We start from the raw sequence: 17,592 nt of genomic DNA, 5'->3' as shown, positions 1-17,592 counted from the left end.
CCGAATCCCGAAAATCGATATGAATGTACACTGATATGCATGAAGGAGGACTACTCGAGTACATATCGGTGAGGTCAAATGTCCGGGATGAGTATATGCAGACGAGGTGAAGTCGCGGATCTGAGGGCTATCTTCACGAACTACAGTTTTTATAACATGATCATGATATCGACAACGACTATTTGGCAGGATTATCGTATACCCCTTTAGCCTCATATTCAGCTCGAACAGCTTTCCTTCCACTCCTGACAGCAGCATCCGCTGTCATTCTCCAAATGGGGATACCGACCTATTTCAGCGGTAGACGTCAGCAAGTCCTGACGAATTGTGCGGCAATGATAGGAGGATCTTGCGGAATAGTACTTACAGAGCTCACTAAAAGGTAAAAAGTATCTGCGAAAAAGTTGTTCGAAGGCACACCACCATTGGATCTCAACCTCGCGAAATCAGCTACTATATTGTCTGTAATCTGATAATAACCCTTTTTCAAGCCTAAGTATAATCCCTCAAGTCAGCTTCGTGAAGTCTAACCAGACGACGGCAATATTTACCAGTCTCCAGAGCTTTCGCAGATTCTTCAGGCGGTATAGGTGTATCACCCTCCTCTATTTTATGAGTCACAGCTGGCTTGTCTTTGTTCTCAGCTTCTAAACCAGGTCCTTGAATACCGCATGGCATGAAGATATGAACGGATATGTCGTGAAGGAGCATTTCGGATCGAAGGGAATCGGCAAGACCTGCGGGAATGATAAGCGTGAGTATATTATCTCATATGTGTTCGATTGCTGATTTGAGATGTTCAATGGTCATATGCAGCAAGGCCTATGTAGGTTTCCAAATGAAACTACGGGAAATCGAAACTCACCTCTTAAAGCATATTTACCAGGTGAATAATTGGTATATCCAGCAAAAGTAGTATATCCCAAGAACGAAGATACGAATACGATTTTCCCTATTTTGCGTTGTTTGACCATAAGTTTTACTGCTGCCTGTGTGTTCCAAAATAAAATAAAGATCAGCGAGCTGTGTATGATTTTGCAGCATGCTTCACGACTGCGATAATCAGAGTGGTTTGATTTCATTCTTGTAATGATGAAAGGTAGTCTCACTTGAGCGGTCCACGCTGACACCCAGTAAGTTCCGTCGAATCCCTATGCAATCAATCAGCTCTACCCCCAGACTTCCGTTGAGAGGAGATACGTACAGATTTGAAATCTTCCAAAGAACTATCAACCATATATTTCGGTCTAGAGAATCCTGCACAGAGGAAATAGTAGTCTGGCGCTTGACCATCGAAATGTTCAGAAGACTTCTGCAAGCTCGCTGCTGATGACTCGGCATCTGTCAGGTCAGACGAGATGAAGTTGATTGTTTGATGAGGTTGAGCAAGGGCCTGTGATAATGAGACTGTGCGTTCAGTCGAAACATTTAGATGATTCCTCACAAGGTTTTACTCACTCTGAGTTCAGCCTCTACTCTCTTTCCCTTCTCCACATCCCTTGCGACCGCAGTGACGTGTGCGCCTTGTTTGACTAGACTTTCAGCGAGAGCTTTACCTAATCCTTGAGTACCACCAGTGACATAACAGTGCTACAAGCGAGATTGGGATCAGCTAGATTCTGCTTGCAAGCTATTCATAATCGAGGCCAGATCTTCTCTTAACGGTGTTCACAAGGGATGTGATTGACCTTGCGTAGGTTTCCACACACTTACTTTGCCTCTAGGTTGATAATCGCTTTTGCCGAACCATCCCATATTTGACAAGATGATGCCGACCAGTACAGCTAATATTGAGGTGATTAAGATTGGATGAGTGGTAACCGAGTCGTTCATGTACCCTTGAGCCCGATGTAAGCTCATCATCCACCACTTGCCAGGTGAGTATTGTAAAGCACAATAATGCAAAGATGGCAATTGTTCGCTATAAACATGTTGTTTCATTGGTCAAAAGATATCGGTCTCGCCGGACATCGTCAACAACAAAATGTCAGGAACTCGGAAGTTAAAATATCTAATTTTACATCGACTTTTTACGTCTCACATTTCGCATCATACGAGTAGTCTTCGCTCATGATAATATCAAACTCCAGCTCATAACATTCACATCTGTTGTTCTCCAGATTTACCGATACTCCGCCATGTCCGAGGCAGGTCCATCTACACTGCCATTGCCCGCTCAAACTAGAGTTGCTAAAGCACCTAAAACACCTCGGGCGAAACCCACACCTGTTCCCGTAGGACCATTCGTCAAACCTGCAGAGGAAGAAGAAAAGACTGTTCATGAAGTATATGAAGCTATCGCAGGGCACTTCTCACAGACTCGGCATAAGGTAAGTGCAAAGGCTCTCGTGACGAGTATTGTATCATGCCAGCGAAACACTGCTTGGTCATATTGTATGGTCCAGATTGACTGAATCTCCAGACTTACCCTGACTAATTCTTATTTCTGTTCAGCCATGGCCTTTGATCAAAACATTCCTTCATTCCCTTCCGCCCAACGCGCTCGGGTTAGACTCAGGAGCAGGTAATGGGAAGTACTTGCCTACTTCTAGAGAAGCCGGACTGGAAATGATAGCTCTAGATAGGAGTCAAGGTTTACTGGATATAGCTAAGAATGAGAACCGAGGTGAATGTGTCAGAGGAGATTTATGTTTTAACGGTTGGAGAAATGGTGTTTTTGTGAGTTATGATCTCTTTCATACTAGGTTCAATAGCACGAATATCGAAGTATATCAGAGGACTGATGACCGTATCCAATCTTGGCAATTTATGACATAGGACTTCGCCATATCTGTGGCTGCTATACATCATCTATCTACCCCTGAAAGAAGGATACAATCTGTCAAAGTGAGTGTAGTAATCTCTTCGTCACCTTCCCTTTGGTATCTCACCCCGATTCATCATGAGCGATATTGATAAGCTTGTTCACCACGATAGACACTTATACGTCCGTTAAAGTTGTCACCTGCACCTCCTTATTCAAGATTCATGATCTATGTGTGGGCTTATGAACAAGGCACACTATCCAAACGAGCCATGGGCAGCGCAGCCAATTCTGCTTCTGCTTCTACTGCTACTTCAGACCTCCCACCAGCTGCTCAACCAGGAGAATCCTCTAGAGTCGAAGATGCCAATCAAGCGCAAGAAGTGAAGGACGCAGATGTGGAAAAGAAAATACAAGACGTCCTTGTCCCTTGGGTATATAGCAAACCTCCTCCTCATCGTGCATCTAAACCAGCAACAAATTCTCTTACAGCATCAGAACCTGCAGAGAGTAACGTCATTCCCGAAGAGCCGAAGGTTTATCATAGGTACTATCACCTATTTCTGGAAGGTGAATTGCGCGAAATGGTAGTGCAAGCTGCTAAAGAAGATGGTTATACGATACTTCTTGATGGAGTGGATGAAGTAAGAGCTGGAAGAGAAGGAAACAAGTGGATGAGGATTAGAGGTGTAGGTTGGGAAGCGGACAACTGGTGGATCGAAGGTGAAGTTGGTATATGACGCCCATAGACTGAAAGCGTGAAGATGTCTACCTGTTGGACAATCCTCTCACCAGTGAGCATTTACAGTTGAGATCTTTGATTCTACGCTATAACAGCAAGGATGTAAATGATCCAAATGCAAATGCTTAATCCATGCTATACAAATACTATGCTATAATGTCTGATTCTAAAATCTAATGCAACTCCGCGCCCAATAAAGCGAGTTGCTCTTTCTCCATCCATTGTCTCACCATTTCTACACCTCTCTTATCTCCCAGACCCTTCATAGCCCTGATGATCGGCTTTCCAAACGGTAGAATGATATCTTCCCATTCTTTCTCCTTCTCATCGCTGTCAATTGCCTCCTTTTCAACATTCGAGATATCGGTATGAGTTTTCAATCGATTGGAGGATATGATTTTGCTCAATATGTCGAATAACATTCTTAATTCTTTCACGTTCAACCCTTTTTCACTTAACATCTTTCTTGTAGATCTGGTGTTCCCTTCTTTATCCCTGTATTCCCTCAACGAGTTTTCATTTCCATCCCGCGAAGCACTCGGAGCCGCAGACCTCAACCAACATCTTAATACCAAATTGGCTGTTTTCCTATCAGGTCGAAACCCTCTTGTTCTCTCCAATGTCTTCACCGTTGATAGCAGTCTACGGAGTTGAGACAGATTAGGAGACGGTGCTGGCCACGCGTTGACTCTTGGTTGTTCGGTGATGGGGATATGAGATGATTGAGAAAGGTAAGGACGTGTGAGCAGATATTGTAAATGAGCATTGTAATAATTTGTCAAGGCATTTTGCCTATTTACGGTATCTGAAGGTTTCGAAGGAGGTATGAGGGGGAGGTTCCAATGATTCGCGGGTAATCGATCCTCTTTGACTGATCTTGCATCGGAAAACAATCGCATTCGCTTGAACTCCTTGTTTTTCCCATCTTTCAGGTCGGTTCTATCGGTATTCGCGGAAAAAACTTCCCATCCTCGTCTCAACCGCTTAGCTAATTTCCCGGCACCTCCCCGTTCCAGCGTGTCTGCGATACTCGATAGTAATTCACCGTTGATAGCGTATTCTGGCGTAGATAGGAGATGGAAAACAGCTAAACGAAATAAACGTCCAGATAGAAGTCGCTGAATCACAGGTGGAATTTGAGTTGACGGTGTTGCTTTTATTCGAATTTTCGCAGTCGATCCTTGAGAGATGGCTGCTGGTTGTGAAGATGAAAACGAGGTCAAGGGAGTGTCGTCCTGTTGGCTTTTTGTAAATGGCGGAACAGTATGTGATGATTGTTCTTTCTCTAATGTTGATTGTTCAGTTGGTTTAGGTATTGGCGTATTGCTTGATATCTGCGTCGAGGCTGTATGTTTTATTGATGAGGTTGTCAGTGTCATATCCTGAGAGGGTCCATCTGATACATCATACAAATCTGTCAGCGGACGTCTTCGCTTTCGTGGGGTTTCGAACCTGGCTTACCATGTTCTCGTTGCCGAGCTTGATCATATTCCTTTCTGGTAATACCTGTTCTTCTCTGGCTACCGAGCTTTCCCAAGCCATACGCCTGCATAATACTTTGCAATGCCATCGCGCTCGTTTCCGCATGTCCGGGCAATCTCGTTTTTTCCTTTCTACCTTGAACTGTAAGCCCAAGATACGCCTTTGCTCTCCTTTGACTCTCGATTGACGGCGGCGGATCATGTCCTCTGATTGGCTGATAGGTTGATACGGACCGGCGTTGTGTTGACTTCTGACCACCGTCGACTTCGCGAGGGATAGGCGGACATCCAGTCGTTGATGTATGACTGCATCTTGCCGTATGAGAGATGCTCGCTGCCGAACATCGGCCTCGTCGGTGAACTGCTGAAGTGGAGGCTGTAAGCTGTCCAGGGGATAGGAAAGGGAGGATGATTGACCTAAATACATAGGTTCTAATGGATGATGAACACTGCATCCCATCCCGGGGGAGCAAACTTGTGTGAATGGGCGGTACGGGGGACGGGAATGTGATGTTGTTTGTTGAGGTGTAATAACAATGAACGATTGATTTCATACATCTCATAAAGTATCTCTTTATTTTGTGAATGAGTTCAATATACATTGTGCCACGTGGTGTAGCATCATACCCTCACACAGAAGTGCCACATTTGACATAACTCCGATGATCCCACTTTCCGCACCAAATTATAATCCCGCGGTTCTTTTCAACTCGAAATTCTCTTTGGGTGGTTGATTTCTTCAACATCAATCAACATCCTTGTGTTTTTCCTTTCTTTTTCTCTCTCTCTTCTCTCTCCATATATCACTAGATTAGTCTTTAAACATCCTTCTGACTCATTCAAGAGATCAATTGGCAGGCTAGTCACTTCACGCTATCTCAACAAAAAAAAAATCACCAAGAAGATAAATTAGATTATAGTCAAAATGGGTGGAACTCGAGCTAACAAGGAAATCTACTTCGAAAAATTGAGGGCTCTTATTGAGCAATACCGTGAGTATAATCTTTTTTTCGTGAATGTTGGCTGTATGGAACTGGCTAGTTTGGCGCTATCAAGGGCATTTATACATTTGGCTCATGGCAGATTTGGTTTAAACTGCATACAATCAAAGCCGTAACAAAGTACTGACGTCCTGATTCACTCAGCCTCAATCTTCGTTGTCAACATCGACAATGTTTCTTCTCAACAACTTCATTTGATCCGACAATCTCTCCGAGGAAAGGGTGTTGTTCTCATGGGTAAAAACACCATGGTTCGAAGGGCTATCCGGGGTCTCCTTGCCGAATTCCCTCAATTCGAGAAACTCATGCCTTACATCAAAGGAAACGTTGGATTCGTCTTCACTTCTCAAGATCTTAAAGAAATCAGAGAAATCTTACTTTCCAACGTTGTTGCCGCTCCTGCCAGAGCTGGTGCTATCGCCCCCAACGATGTCTTCGTGCCCGCCGGTAACACTGGTATGGAACCAGGAAAGACATCTTTCTTCCAAGCTCTTGGTATCCCCACCAAGATCGCCAGAGGTACCATTGAAATCGTTAACGACGTTCAAGTCGTTTCTGCCGGTACCAAAGTCGGTTCTTCCGAATCAGCTTTGTTGAACATGTTGAACATCTCTCCTTTCACCTACGGTTTAACCGTCGTCCAAATTTACGACGACGGTGCCGTATTCGCCTCTTCCGTCCTTGACATTGAGGAGAAGACCCTTCTCGACGGTTTCATGTCAGGTATCAAGACCATCGCTGCCATCTCTCTTGCTACCAACTACCCTACCATCGCTTCCGTCTCTCACTCGTTGGTCAACTCTTACAAGAACATCCTCGCCGTCTCTCTCGCTACCGAGTATGAGTTCGAGGGTTCCGCCAAGGTGAGTACCACATTTTTCGCACCGGTCATTTTCGTCGTTTTCATCCACTCATCCATTTTTCATCACCGGTACATATCTTCGGATGTTCAATTTTTTCTCATTCTACTGGAGATTTCCTAGACTAGCAGAGTCTGGCTTAACCGCGGATATGTCAATGATGGATCTATTGTTTAATCATTTATACTGATGCCATCATCTCGTTTATTGTACCCTCTTGAAGAACCTGATTTGATTCATGCGAACACTTTGCTGATTGAACATTGTCAATTTTACAGCTCAAGGAGAGACTTGCCAACCCCGAGGCTTACGCTGCTGCCGCCCCCGCCGCTGGTGGTGCCGCCGAGTCCGCTGCTGAAGCCGCTCCCGCTGACGAGAAGGAGGAAGAGAAGGAGGAGTCTGACGATGACATGGGTTTCGGTCTTTTCGATTAAGCGTATCATTCAATTGTTACGTTAAGTCTGAAAACGATTGGAGGAAGAATGAGAAACAGATCTTTCCAAGTCCTCGCGAGGGAATTACACTCTTTGTATTTTTCCCTTGTAGTTCTATCAAGAAGGATGCATCTCATCGGACTATACTTTTTCTCGTGATCTGTTTCTGGCATCGAAGCAGCTTACGGATAGACGATTGACAGCAGCTGCTCTGGTATCAAACCGAATCTTCGGAAACCTCTCGATTATTACCTCTGTCTGACTGCTCAGCGAAAAGACCCAGTGAGGTTCATCGTATTCAGAAGCTGTAAGCTCTTGCTCGAATAGTCTACCTCGCGAGGCTAGTCTGTTTGTCTCAATGGACTTAATTGATCATTGATATCATGTATTCAGGAACTCGTGAGTTTTGATCCGCAATCTAATCATTGCCTCTATTCTCATAAACCTCGAGCGTTGACAACATTCACGATCAGGCTTTCAATACACACTCCTATATTACTCTCCTTTGTGCTATTCTCAAATATTTCACACGTTATAAGCTTGTCTTCTGTCTGCTCTGTACATGTAATTCCCTTGATAAGCAGGACCACCAATTGCTGCGCTATATTATAGTGAGCGTATTTGCCAGCCAATGATATCAGACTAAAACTCAATAGAATGTCAACAAGTTTTCATGCTATTTCTAGTTTCCCTTGTTTATTCACTTCTTGTCCATTTTGATCCCTTCCCAGTGAAGAACAGTCTACGTCGAATCAAATTGTGATCTCACCTTGAAAAAGCAGTGATGGCTCCTACTAGACCTAACCACAGCGCAGCTCCGTACTTGGCTTGAATCCCATTATCGTTATGTTTCCTTTTGGCATTGACGAATAGAACTAGAGCGAACGCTTCTGCCAGTATAGCCATCAAGGAGCCAAGTAACTAAGTTACAGTGCCCAGCCAAAGAAGCGAAGGTCAGTGAATCTATCGACACATAAAGCTCCAAAACCAATTGCTTTGTCCTAGCATATATTCTAAATAATTGTTGACGAGTTTCTGCTCCACTCACAGCTGTTGTTCTGAAATAGACTGGATTCCACATAAACTTTCCGACTTTTAATAAACTTAGTACTAATGTTATCCAAGCTAGGATCATGAACGTTGATGCTACAGGGAGTATGAAACGTGGATATATCGGACAAGAGCGTCAGCTTCACTATCAATCGATATAGTATAAGACTCTGTCTGCCATTCTCCCTTTTTTTCTTTTAGCCATATTCTGGCCGTACCTCTCTTCTTCCTTTTCCCAGCGACTTTTCTAGCAAGCAGCCAGTCGCACTCACCTAATGCGAATAGGATTAAAGTCTTAGTCAACCATCCAGTGATATCCCCTCCTCTCGCATATCCTACTTGAGGTCCAATACAGCTCGTTGGACTGCAATATCCAAATGAACCATAACTAATCGCTGAAGACGGGATGTGAAGGAAATCGATTGCATGGATGTACGGTGTTGAGAAAGTAGTCAAGATACTGATTTCCATCGAATCAGTTTACAGCCCTCACTTCAGCTTGTTCCATTTGATCGGTGATATACATGCCACGCTTCCATCATCAACAAAGCTTGAAAAGCAAGGTAAATCACTCACAGACATATCCAGCTGATCAAGCTCAACAGTAAACCCAAAATGATGTGCCCTTCAGTACAATCTCGCCACCTGAACATCCTAGAATTCGATCTGACTGTGATCGCCAATCAAAAGCGAAATATCGTTCAATTCTTGGTGATGTCCGATGAAATCAAATAGGTAAAAGCTCTTTCGACGTAATGTATGTAGTGAATCGATATTCCCAGCATGCATGAAACGATGTGAAAAATATGCAGTGTCATTCACCTACCCCCGACACGCTCGGTCGTCGTTGAACAAGGGTCATCTTGCCCGTGATTGTGTGTATCGTTTGAGGGAAGCATTGTTGAATGACAACTATCCCACACCACCATCTCTCGTTCCTTATCCGACTGTCGATAAAAGCAATCGATCACAAAGTAAGCCATGGCAAGGTATACATATCCCGTTCTACATCTAATTTAACAAAAATGATCCTATCCAATTCAACGAAATCAGGCAATTTAACATGCACATCCATGCGCGAAATCTTGTTCCACCATTACTGTTCACCTTTTCTCTCGTCTTCAATCTCTTTCAGTTCTTCGTTCAATCCCATCGCACTTTCAGGATCTTCCATATCTTCATTCTGTCTTTCCAAGAGTGGTTTGATCAATCGATTGAAATACGGGTGTTCCTTTGGTGGCGGGTTTGCAGCTTGGACTTGAGCGAAATAGCTCTCGTACACTGATCCGTCCCATTTACCCAGAGGTGAATTTATGATATGGTCTGATAGTGCGAATGAGTCGACAAGGGGGACTGGAGTATCAATGTGTCAGTTGACCTGATGGCTTCAGCTTTGACGACCAACTCACTGGCAACACCTCTTACTTCAGCGCACAAAGCATCTACGGATTCTTGGACTTTGTCCATTTGCTGAGCGTTGAAGTAGCCATCTAAAAGACAAACCAAGATTGGATACAATCAGCAATCGATTTCACACAGTGACAACAACGAGAGAAGTACAAGAAAAAAAGGAAGAAAACCCTTTTATCACGAACAAGCGAGAAATGTCACTCACATTTCAGGAAATAACCTTGTTGCTCCTCGATCTGCCATAATCCGTACAGTTTACAGACAGTTCTTAGCGTTTTCGTCTCTTCATCGTCTTTCATCTCTTCGATAGCTTCCCTGAATAAGCGGAAGATGTATCCTACTGTGTGGACTTTGGCAGCGATAAATCTTGACTGCGAGCACTTCTCCATCGCTTCATCTTTTGATTTACCGGATTTCAAGAGCGCTACGTATTCTTCTGCAGCCTTCTTGATAACATTGAATGCGACGCAGTTCCAAGCTCTCTGTATATCAGATAACGATAACGAGGAATCTGATTTTGCTGAGGAAAGAGAGGAATCGTTCAAGTATGCTACACCGGGAGCCAATTTCTTTCCCTTTATAGCGCCTAGACATATGCGATGGTCAGCTTTTCCTCCTTCTCTAGTCAATTCGCGGAGGGTGCAAAACAGCTTACCTCCCCATGCACCAACAAGCGATCGACCAGCTTGTAATGACAGGATGGTATTGTCACCTTCCCAAGTACTGTACATAGTATTAGCTTTACTTCACAATCTATCCAGCAGCAAGCTTACCATTGTACAGCAAAGTCCGCATACATCAACGGGAAGTTGGAGTATCTGCATGCAAGATCAGCCAGGATTTTTACGTTCGAGAGGAGCTCAGAATTACGCTGAGTAACCATGTCCACCGCATGATTGACGACACTTGTCGATAGTATCCAAACATGCCCAAGTGCAGAACGCCTATTGAAGGTCAGCTTTGGGCTCCCAAAAAATGTGGCACGCGGAAGCTCACCTTGAGTCCAGCAGAGGTAGCGTGAGTCTCCTTAAGCTTGTCCAGAATATCATTGAGATTAGGCTGCGCGACGATCAGCTCATGCAAGTATTCTTCGATCGACAGCTGAATCTTACATCAGAAGGTTCCATTCTATCCAATGCCTGTGTCATGTCCTCATACATCACTTGAAGTCTCAATCCTGTGAAACCGATAGCGATCGCTTGAGCAACGAGAGGCTAGTAACGACAAGCATGAGCCGACGTCCGAAGGGAGTTATGTGTTAGCTCACCATCAATCTCCGTTGGTGGATGGGATAGTCCAACAACTGTGTTTCTAGTTGATTCTTCCCAGAGGAGAATTGTCTTCGAACAGCTGCGTATCTGACAGCTACGGTAAGTGCCTAAAAGCTCGTCAGCTTCAGTTGACTTTCAGGTCATACACACTGCTGACTCACCTTCTTAGCCGAATTCGAAGAATCGGTGACCATGGATGTTCGTCCTCCCAACAAAGCGCCATATGTCAGTTGAGCGAGAGGCTACATGACCCGTCAGCTGATGCTGCACAATGACCGTAAGGCTTGCTCACAGGTTCGGTCACTACACCATCTCTGGATACTTGAGTGTGCTTCATCAGCATGTGAGCTCTTGGTACTCTGACATAGGTGAATTGGATGTAGCCATTATCTACGTGATTCAAAGCGTTGGTCAGCGGATTGTTAATCATGGGTCCAAGCTTACCTATACCATCCCTTCCCATCTTTTTCCCGATATCACCGATTGTTACACCAGGCATCAGTGTGAAAGATCTGTTCGTGTTAGGATGAGCTGACAGACAAGATCAATTGCACGATAGCTCACTTCGTATCTCTCAATTGAGTGACGAATGTCTTGACCCCGTGTTTCTTGCCATCAACTATCATTTGGGCGAAAACAGCAGCATGAGTAGCTGTAGAAGCTGCACCACCAATCCACCATTTTGTAGCACCCAGATGAGGAGTGTGGATCACAAATTCGTCTGTATCACGATCGAACGTTGCAGTAGTTTCCAATCCTGCTACATTCGATCCATGGGCCAACTCTGTCATTGCGAAACAACCGATCACGCCATTTAGTCCGAGCACACCTCTGTCAATCCAGTAGCCTGGATGGTGGTTCTTCATGTCAGTACCAGTAACGGAGGACATGGAAATGAAGCAGCGGGGTGATAAATATGAATACGATACGAGTATGGATAGTTACTCACTCATTTGATTGGGTGTAGCACCACTCCTCAATGCACCTAGGAATAAACCATACGCAACACCAAATCTAGTCCAAAATGAAGGATCGGCGATTCCAATAAGCTATTTGGAGATGATGTTTTAGTTCGACAGGTACCGATCTACTGGTATAAGTTGACATACCTGCATTCTCAATTGAAAGGTCTCCAGCGATTCAGTGGTGACAAAGTAAACCATAGAAGCGAATTTTTCCATTGTCCTTTCTCGCAGTTCATCTTTCGATAAATCATGTATATCAGACAGTTTGAAGGCTGGATGTCGAGCGATCTGGAATAGAGTTGTCGTCAGTTCTGATGCTCGATTTATAGCTTTGTGCAGGTGCAAAGACAGGGTACCATGCAGAAGGAAGTAGATCGAGCACACAGCAATCACGAGCCGTGATCTCAAGTCACTTTTCCATTGGCATGTTACATGATCCACATCATGAAGAAAGGCGGAGCCAAGCATGAGTAACAAAGAGAAACTCACCTCGGCCATGAACTTCTCTTTCAATATCAAAGCTCTCTCTGAACCGTGCATCGCGACGGACATCTTCCTGATATTGAAAGATGGATTCGCACGTTCCTGTTATCATTGTCGTCGACGACATCAGCGTTTTATTTCCTTCCTGAGTAGTGTTAAAGCTCCTAGTAATCCAGTCAAGCAACAGGCAAGGCAAACATACCATAGCCAACGTCTCCATCTAGGTGTTCAAGATCGGATCAGCTTGCACTAACCGGTGTCAGAAGAAATGGAGAAGCTCACAGTCGTAGGTTTGGGTCTTGGAAAAGCCATATTGATTAGTGCTCCTCAAAGTGGTGTACAGGTAGGAAAGAGGGGGGACCAAGGTTGTTTGCTATGTTATGTTTATGAATAGTGTAGGAGAGAAAGAGATTAGATGAATCCGATGTCAAGAAGAAGAGATGGCATCTTTTTGTCTTTTATGTGTTTGTCCTGTAAACCGGTTATTCAATGCATATCCTCATAACCGGCGTGTATTGTTGCAGTGAAATTTGATCCCGCTGAATACAAAAGATACAAATCAAAAACAATCAAATAATAACAAGTGGCGAGGAACTCAAGTAGAATAGTCGTCTCTATCTTCTATGCATGCAAGCAGCTACAGGGGATCTGCGTTGTGTAAAGGGAAGGCCATGACGCTGTCAGAACAGGTCTCTTCACTGTTCACTGTTATCTGTATGTCAATGACATGAAGAACCAGGATACATCATCATGAAGGGTACATTAATTATGTCACTTCACCCGATGTACTCGTCATCATCTTCACCTTCTGCATCTTCATCTTCACCTTCTGCGTCAATATCCTCGCCCTCCGCGTCCATCTCGTGTCCAAGTTCAGCTCCGTGTTGTTCCTTAACATGTTCATCTTGCATTATCACTTCTTTCGACTCAGTAACGCTTGGTGCTGGGCCAATTTCGTCTTCAACTGCTAAACGACTATGTCCGACACCATCTTGCTGGACCACATTTTCGTGATCTTTACCATTACCATTTCGATTTCCATCACCGTTTTCATTACCGTGTTCATTACCATTACCATTACCATTACCATTCATGGCACTCTTATTGATAGATCTGTCTTCAATCTGTTCCACTTCTTCTTCAGTCTCACTACTCATGATTCTTTTGCGTCTACTGTCGAAACTTGTTGATTTCCTGATCTCTTTCTTGAGGGTCAGAGTATGATTACCATTGATTAGATTGGGCAAGGTTGAATCACCTCTTAAACCCCTGCTGGGATTTAGAGGTGAGATTGATTTTGACATTGTCGAAGATAATCGAGTACTATTCCTTCCGTTAAATCTTGATTTGACGTTTCTTGATTTCTCGGGCAAAGAGAATTCTGAGTCTTCTCTCTCATCGTCATCATCTCCATCGTTCATGATTCCTTGTTCTCGTTTACGCCTTAGTGATCTTACTGGACTTGCAGATAATTCAGCAACCAAGTTCAACGTAGCTTGATCTTTTCCTTTGATGATTTCTTCTTCTGTAGCTTCGACAGCATTGACTTCAGCCTCATCATCATCACCATTGAGTGAAGAAGGTGTTTGCGCTTCTTCGCCTTCCCCGATAACCGTCAATGTAGCGTTGATTCTATCGTTGAAAGGCAAAGTTGGATTCCTTGTGACTAGGAAAGGATGGTATTTCAATCTTTCAGCTCTTAATGTTAGATAACCTTTGTCATCATTTTTCTTGACAACAGCCGAAAGGTATTCTCTATCCATTATGATTTTATATCTTTTTGGAATCTTGATTTCCTCCTCTTCTCTGGATTCATCGTCGTTGTTATCGTTGATGACTGGTTTACGTCTGTTGACTGATGATCTACCATTTGCACCACTACTCCTACCCCCTCTTCCTCGTCCATTACGTGATTTGGGGGTCCTGGAGTATGGCGTACGGATATCAACAAGGGGTAAGTCGAGCATTTTGATCATATCTTCAGCCAAGAGGACTGAATATATGTCCTCAAGTGTTATCGAAGTGGCAAGGGATATATCTGCGATCCATAGTTCAGTCCATCAGCATTGTAGGACTGGACAGACAAAAGCTGGATGACGTCTCATAACGTGAAGAGATAGAGGACGATGAATACTCACCATCCATGGTGACATTCGAGGGGGCAGCGAGCAAGTATCGAAAGACCGACAATCGCCAGTACCCTTTATAAGTCACCGCTCCCAAGCCTGATAATGGTTTCTCTGGCGACCCCACCCGACCTTCTTTCTTTGATAGAAGGTAACCTGTCGCAGGAGAGGTCAGCGATGGTGGGCCAAATTTATCGTCCTTTGTGTTATAAAAGCCCCTCACTAAAATCGATCAGAAGCTGTCCCCAACCTTTCCTTTGTCTGACTGGCAGAGTCATTATACATGAGACGTTGTTATCCATACTCCTCTTTTCTTTACTAAAATATCCGACAAATCTTGCACCTAGATCGTCTACTTCAGTCATAACGTAGAATAGAAAAGGTTCTACATCGTAGTAGAGAGTTTTGTGATCGAGAAACATCTTGGCTAGTAGACATAGATTTTGGCAGTAAATCTGGAGCGGTAGATGGTAGGTGGAGAATGAATTCAGTGTGACAAGTCAGCGAAGTCCGGTGGCGGGATGTCGCTAACTTACCTTGTTCTTTCGTCCATCTACCTCAAAAACGGAGACTGCTCCATCCCTGTATATCTCATCTCCGGGTGGATGTCGTACTTTGCATTTTAGCTATAATCGTTTTGAAAGTATCAGCTTTGGTCCTGGAATATTCGCACTCTGGCACCGCTCCATCGCTCAGGATCTTTCCTCCCACTTCCATTCCACCTGTGTTTGTTGGAGCCCATGTGCAATTTATAACAGATTGGTATCGAACAACTCACCCTATGTCTACCTGCTACGAAGCCGCTTTTCATATACTTCAAGCAGAATTCACACAACCATAATCTCCCATCTGGCACATGAACGTATTCTTCCGGATATGGTGCAGAGTACCAGGTATCAATATCAAATTGACCGAATCTGATCTTATTGATTTTCTCCAATTTCCCTCCCATGCCAATAGCAGCTTCATTAGAATGATGGTGATGATGTGGATTCGAAGTGGGTGTGTGAGGAAATGGGAATCCAGTTGAAGGGGATTCTAACGACTGCTGTAATAACTTGTCTCGTAATGATCTTGATCCGTTCAATGGAGTCCCTCTGCCTGGCGTTTGGGTATCCTTATTATTAGGTGTATTACTGAATATACCAGGAGAATGCATTGGTGAATTTGACACCGAGTTTGCTAAGCCCGGGAGATCAGTTGATATGGGCGGAACGCCTAATTTCGTTTCAGCTGATTTTTTGGATTTCTCAAATTCTTCTTTATCCCTTTCTGTTATTTTGGTTTTCGATGTATCTGCTTCTTCACCTTGGATTATACCTCCATAAGGTATTTTCTCCTCTTCCGAAGACAGTTCATCTTTCTCTATAATCGTTCCTTTGTTTCCACCTCCTCCACTACCACTTGGTATCCTCAATCTAACAATCATTGGTGTACCTTCATCTTCCGTATCTTTTAATCGTGATCTAGGATTACCAACAAGCTTTGTCTTAACTCTTTTTGGTATCTTCACTTTTATCCTTGAAGCCGATTGATCTTCGTACATATCATTATCATCGACGAAAGCGTCCGCTCGACTTGGCCCACCTCCTTTTCTAGGTCGACCAGTCGGGGTGAATAGGCCATCTGTAAGAGAAGTTGTCGCTCTTCCTTTACCTTTGCGAGAGGCTGAAGTCGTTATGGTAGGTACTGAGCGTGAAGTCGAGGGAAGAGAGGTTTTGTTGAGTGGAACGCCTAAACATATAGGACAATGCCAAGATCCTGACAGAGAAGAAGTCAGCACAATTCGAATCTAGGGGATCGGTGGAAGAGATTCTACCTTTCGGAGGTTTCGCCAGTGGTCTGTCAAGGAAAGACAAGAGCATCAGCATAATCGTGAGGGATACCGCAGAAAATGATAAACAAAAAGCTCACGGATTTAGACAGTAGCTATGCCAACCTCTGTCACATGTGTCACAGAACATCAACCGGGACTGATCGGTTCATGTGTTAGCTTCATACCGCACAACATCACAACGAGAACAAAGAGCGAGAATGATAATGTCGATACTCACATCATCACCTTTGACATCACATTGTTCACAAGTTTTACATTCTATACAATGCCATTCATACGTCATGACTCTTGCTCTCAATCTTGACGTGAACATATTCAGACACGTTGGATGACCTGATCTTCCACATTTTGCACATGAAACCATTCTTTCTCTTTCACCTGATTTATTCTTCTCATCTGATCCTGCACAGAATGAACACAATTCTTCCCTTGCTACTATACTTGCATTTACAGGACGTGGTTGATTTGGTGTGTATACCGCGCTCAAGTTCACATGATTGATTCCTTTACCTTTACCTTTTCCCTTTTCCAAAGCTGACTGTCTGGGTTTTGACGGTCCAGTTGGAGTTCCGTTGGGTTGAGGTGTCGATGTTGATGATCTTGCTATTCTAGATCGTTTCTTTGGGTTTGTATCTGCTTTTGATCTTGGATTCACATCGTGTAACGATGAGAATATACCTATACGAGGTTGTTTCGTCGGTATGACAGATGTTGAGGCTACCGGGTTAGGTTGAATGTATTGTTCATCCTACAAATATTGGATAAAATCAAACGCGTATCAATGACTAAATGGAACAAAGATAAACATTACTTACTCTACCGTAAGCTATTAGATCCAGCTCATCATCTACCAATTCACCTTCTGCATCTTCCATGTCATCCAAGTCATTCTCCTCTTGCAATAGCTCTGGATCTATAGGTATATCGTATTGTTGTTGTTGGCGTTTTGGGTGGAGAGGAGTGGGAGAAGCGGCTAACTTTGATGGTGTTTTAGATACACCGGAAAGAACTGATAATTGTCTCGAGGAAGACCGAGTAGGTGTCCTCATCGTCATCTTCTTGGGGCCGACTGTCCCAGCCGTATCATTGATGAGATTGTGAGACGCTGATTGTTTTATGAGGATGCAAGTGAGAGGTAAAGTATGCATGAGATGTGTGTTTTGTATAT

General features: G+C 43.8%; 7 protein-coding genes across 7 annotated transcripts; 2 read left to right on the top strand and 5 right to left on the bottom strand.

Moving 5' to 3' along the window:
- Positions 1–178: 178 nt before the first annotated feature.
- On the bottom strand, positions 179–1,755 carry IL334_005743 (uncharacterized protein; the record flags this gene model as incomplete). Its single annotated transcript, XM_062937451.1, has 8 exons — positions 179–289; positions 368–492; positions 552–737; positions 866–989; positions 1,110–1,151; positions 1,205–1,393; positions 1,459–1,590; positions 1,714–1,755. The coding sequence occupies 8 exons, from the start codon at positions 1,753–1,755 to the stop codon at positions 179–181; spliced, it is 951 nt and encodes a 316-aa protein (XP_062793502.1).
- Positions 1,756–2,138: 383 nt separating this feature from the next.
- IL334_005742 (uncharacterized protein) lies at positions 2,139–3,504 on the top strand (the record flags this gene model as incomplete). Its single annotated transcript, XM_062937450.1, has 4 exons — positions 2,139–2,330; positions 2,455–2,679; positions 2,779–2,847; positions 2,938–3,504. 4 exons carry the CDS (start codon positions 2,139–2,141, stop codon positions 3,502–3,504), a joined length of 1,053 nt encoding a protein of 350 aa, XP_062793501.1.
- A 175-nt stretch (positions 3,505–3,679) lies between these two features.
- On the bottom strand, positions 3,680–5,442 carry IL334_005741 (uncharacterized protein; the record flags this gene model as incomplete). The annotated part of the gene is made up of 2 exons (XM_062937449.1): positions 3,680–4,902; positions 4,968–5,442. 2 exons carry the CDS (start codon positions 5,440–5,442, stop codon positions 3,680–3,682), a joined length of 1,698 nt encoding a protein of 565 aa, XP_062793500.1.
- Positions 5,443–5,912: 470 nt separating this feature from the next.
- IL334_005740 (uncharacterized protein) lies at positions 5,913–7,282 on the top strand (the record flags this gene model as incomplete). Its single annotated transcript, XM_062937448.1, has 3 exons — positions 5,913–5,979; positions 6,133–6,851; positions 7,127–7,282. 3 exons carry the CDS (start codon positions 5,913–5,915, stop codon positions 7,280–7,282), a joined length of 942 nt encoding a protein of 313 aa, XP_062793499.1.
- A 525-nt stretch (positions 7,283–7,807) lies between these two features.
- Positions 7,808–8,985, bottom strand: IL334_005739 (uncharacterized protein; the record flags this gene model as incomplete). Its single annotated transcript, XM_062937447.1, has 5 exons — positions 7,808–7,883; positions 8,052–8,203; positions 8,331–8,428; positions 8,605–8,792; positions 8,909–8,985. 5 exons carry the CDS (start codon positions 8,983–8,985, stop codon positions 7,808–7,810), a joined length of 591 nt encoding a protein of 196 aa, XP_062793498.1.
- Positions 8,986–9,428: 443 nt separating this feature from the next.
- IL334_005738 (uncharacterized protein) lies at positions 9,429–12,773 on the bottom strand (the record flags this gene model as incomplete). The annotated part of the gene is made up of 18 exons (XM_062937446.1): positions 9,429–9,685; positions 9,742–9,822; positions 9,948–10,328; positions 10,398–10,465; positions 10,516–10,560; positions 10,613–10,686; positions 10,739–10,801; positions 10,855–10,956; positions 11,010–11,120; positions 11,175–11,255; positions 11,306–11,403; positions 11,458–11,525; positions 11,578–11,860; positions 11,963–12,062; positions 12,123–12,266; positions 12,468–12,563; positions 12,664–12,681; positions 12,744–12,773. 18 exons carry the CDS (start codon positions 12,771–12,773, stop codon positions 9,429–9,431), a joined length of 2,100 nt encoding a protein of 699 aa, XP_062793497.1.
- Positions 12,774–13,237: 464 nt separating this feature from the next.
- Positions 13,238–17,473, bottom strand: IL334_005737 (uncharacterized protein; the record flags this gene model as incomplete). Its single annotated transcript, XM_062937445.1, has 9 exons — positions 13,238–14,499; positions 14,600–14,743; positions 14,811–15,042; positions 15,124–15,213; positions 15,366–16,348; positions 16,407–16,429; positions 16,502–16,560; positions 16,642–17,172; positions 17,240–17,473. The coding sequence occupies 9 exons, from the start codon at positions 17,471–17,473 to the stop codon at positions 13,238–13,240; spliced, it is 3,558 nt and encodes a 1,185-aa protein (XP_062793496.1).
- Positions 17,474–17,592: the final 119 nt, after the last annotated feature.

The sequence above is a fragment of the Kwoniella shivajii genome, chromosome 7, assembly GCF_035658355.1.
Source record: "Kwoniella shivajii chromosome 7, complete sequence".
Classification (NCBI taxonomy): domain Eukaryota; kingdom Fungi; phylum Basidiomycota; class Tremellomycetes; order Tremellales; family Cryptococcaceae; genus Kwoniella; species Kwoniella shivajii.
The sequence above is the reverse complement of the archived record's forward strand: the minus strand, read 5'-3'. Positions and strand labels throughout refer to the sequence as shown.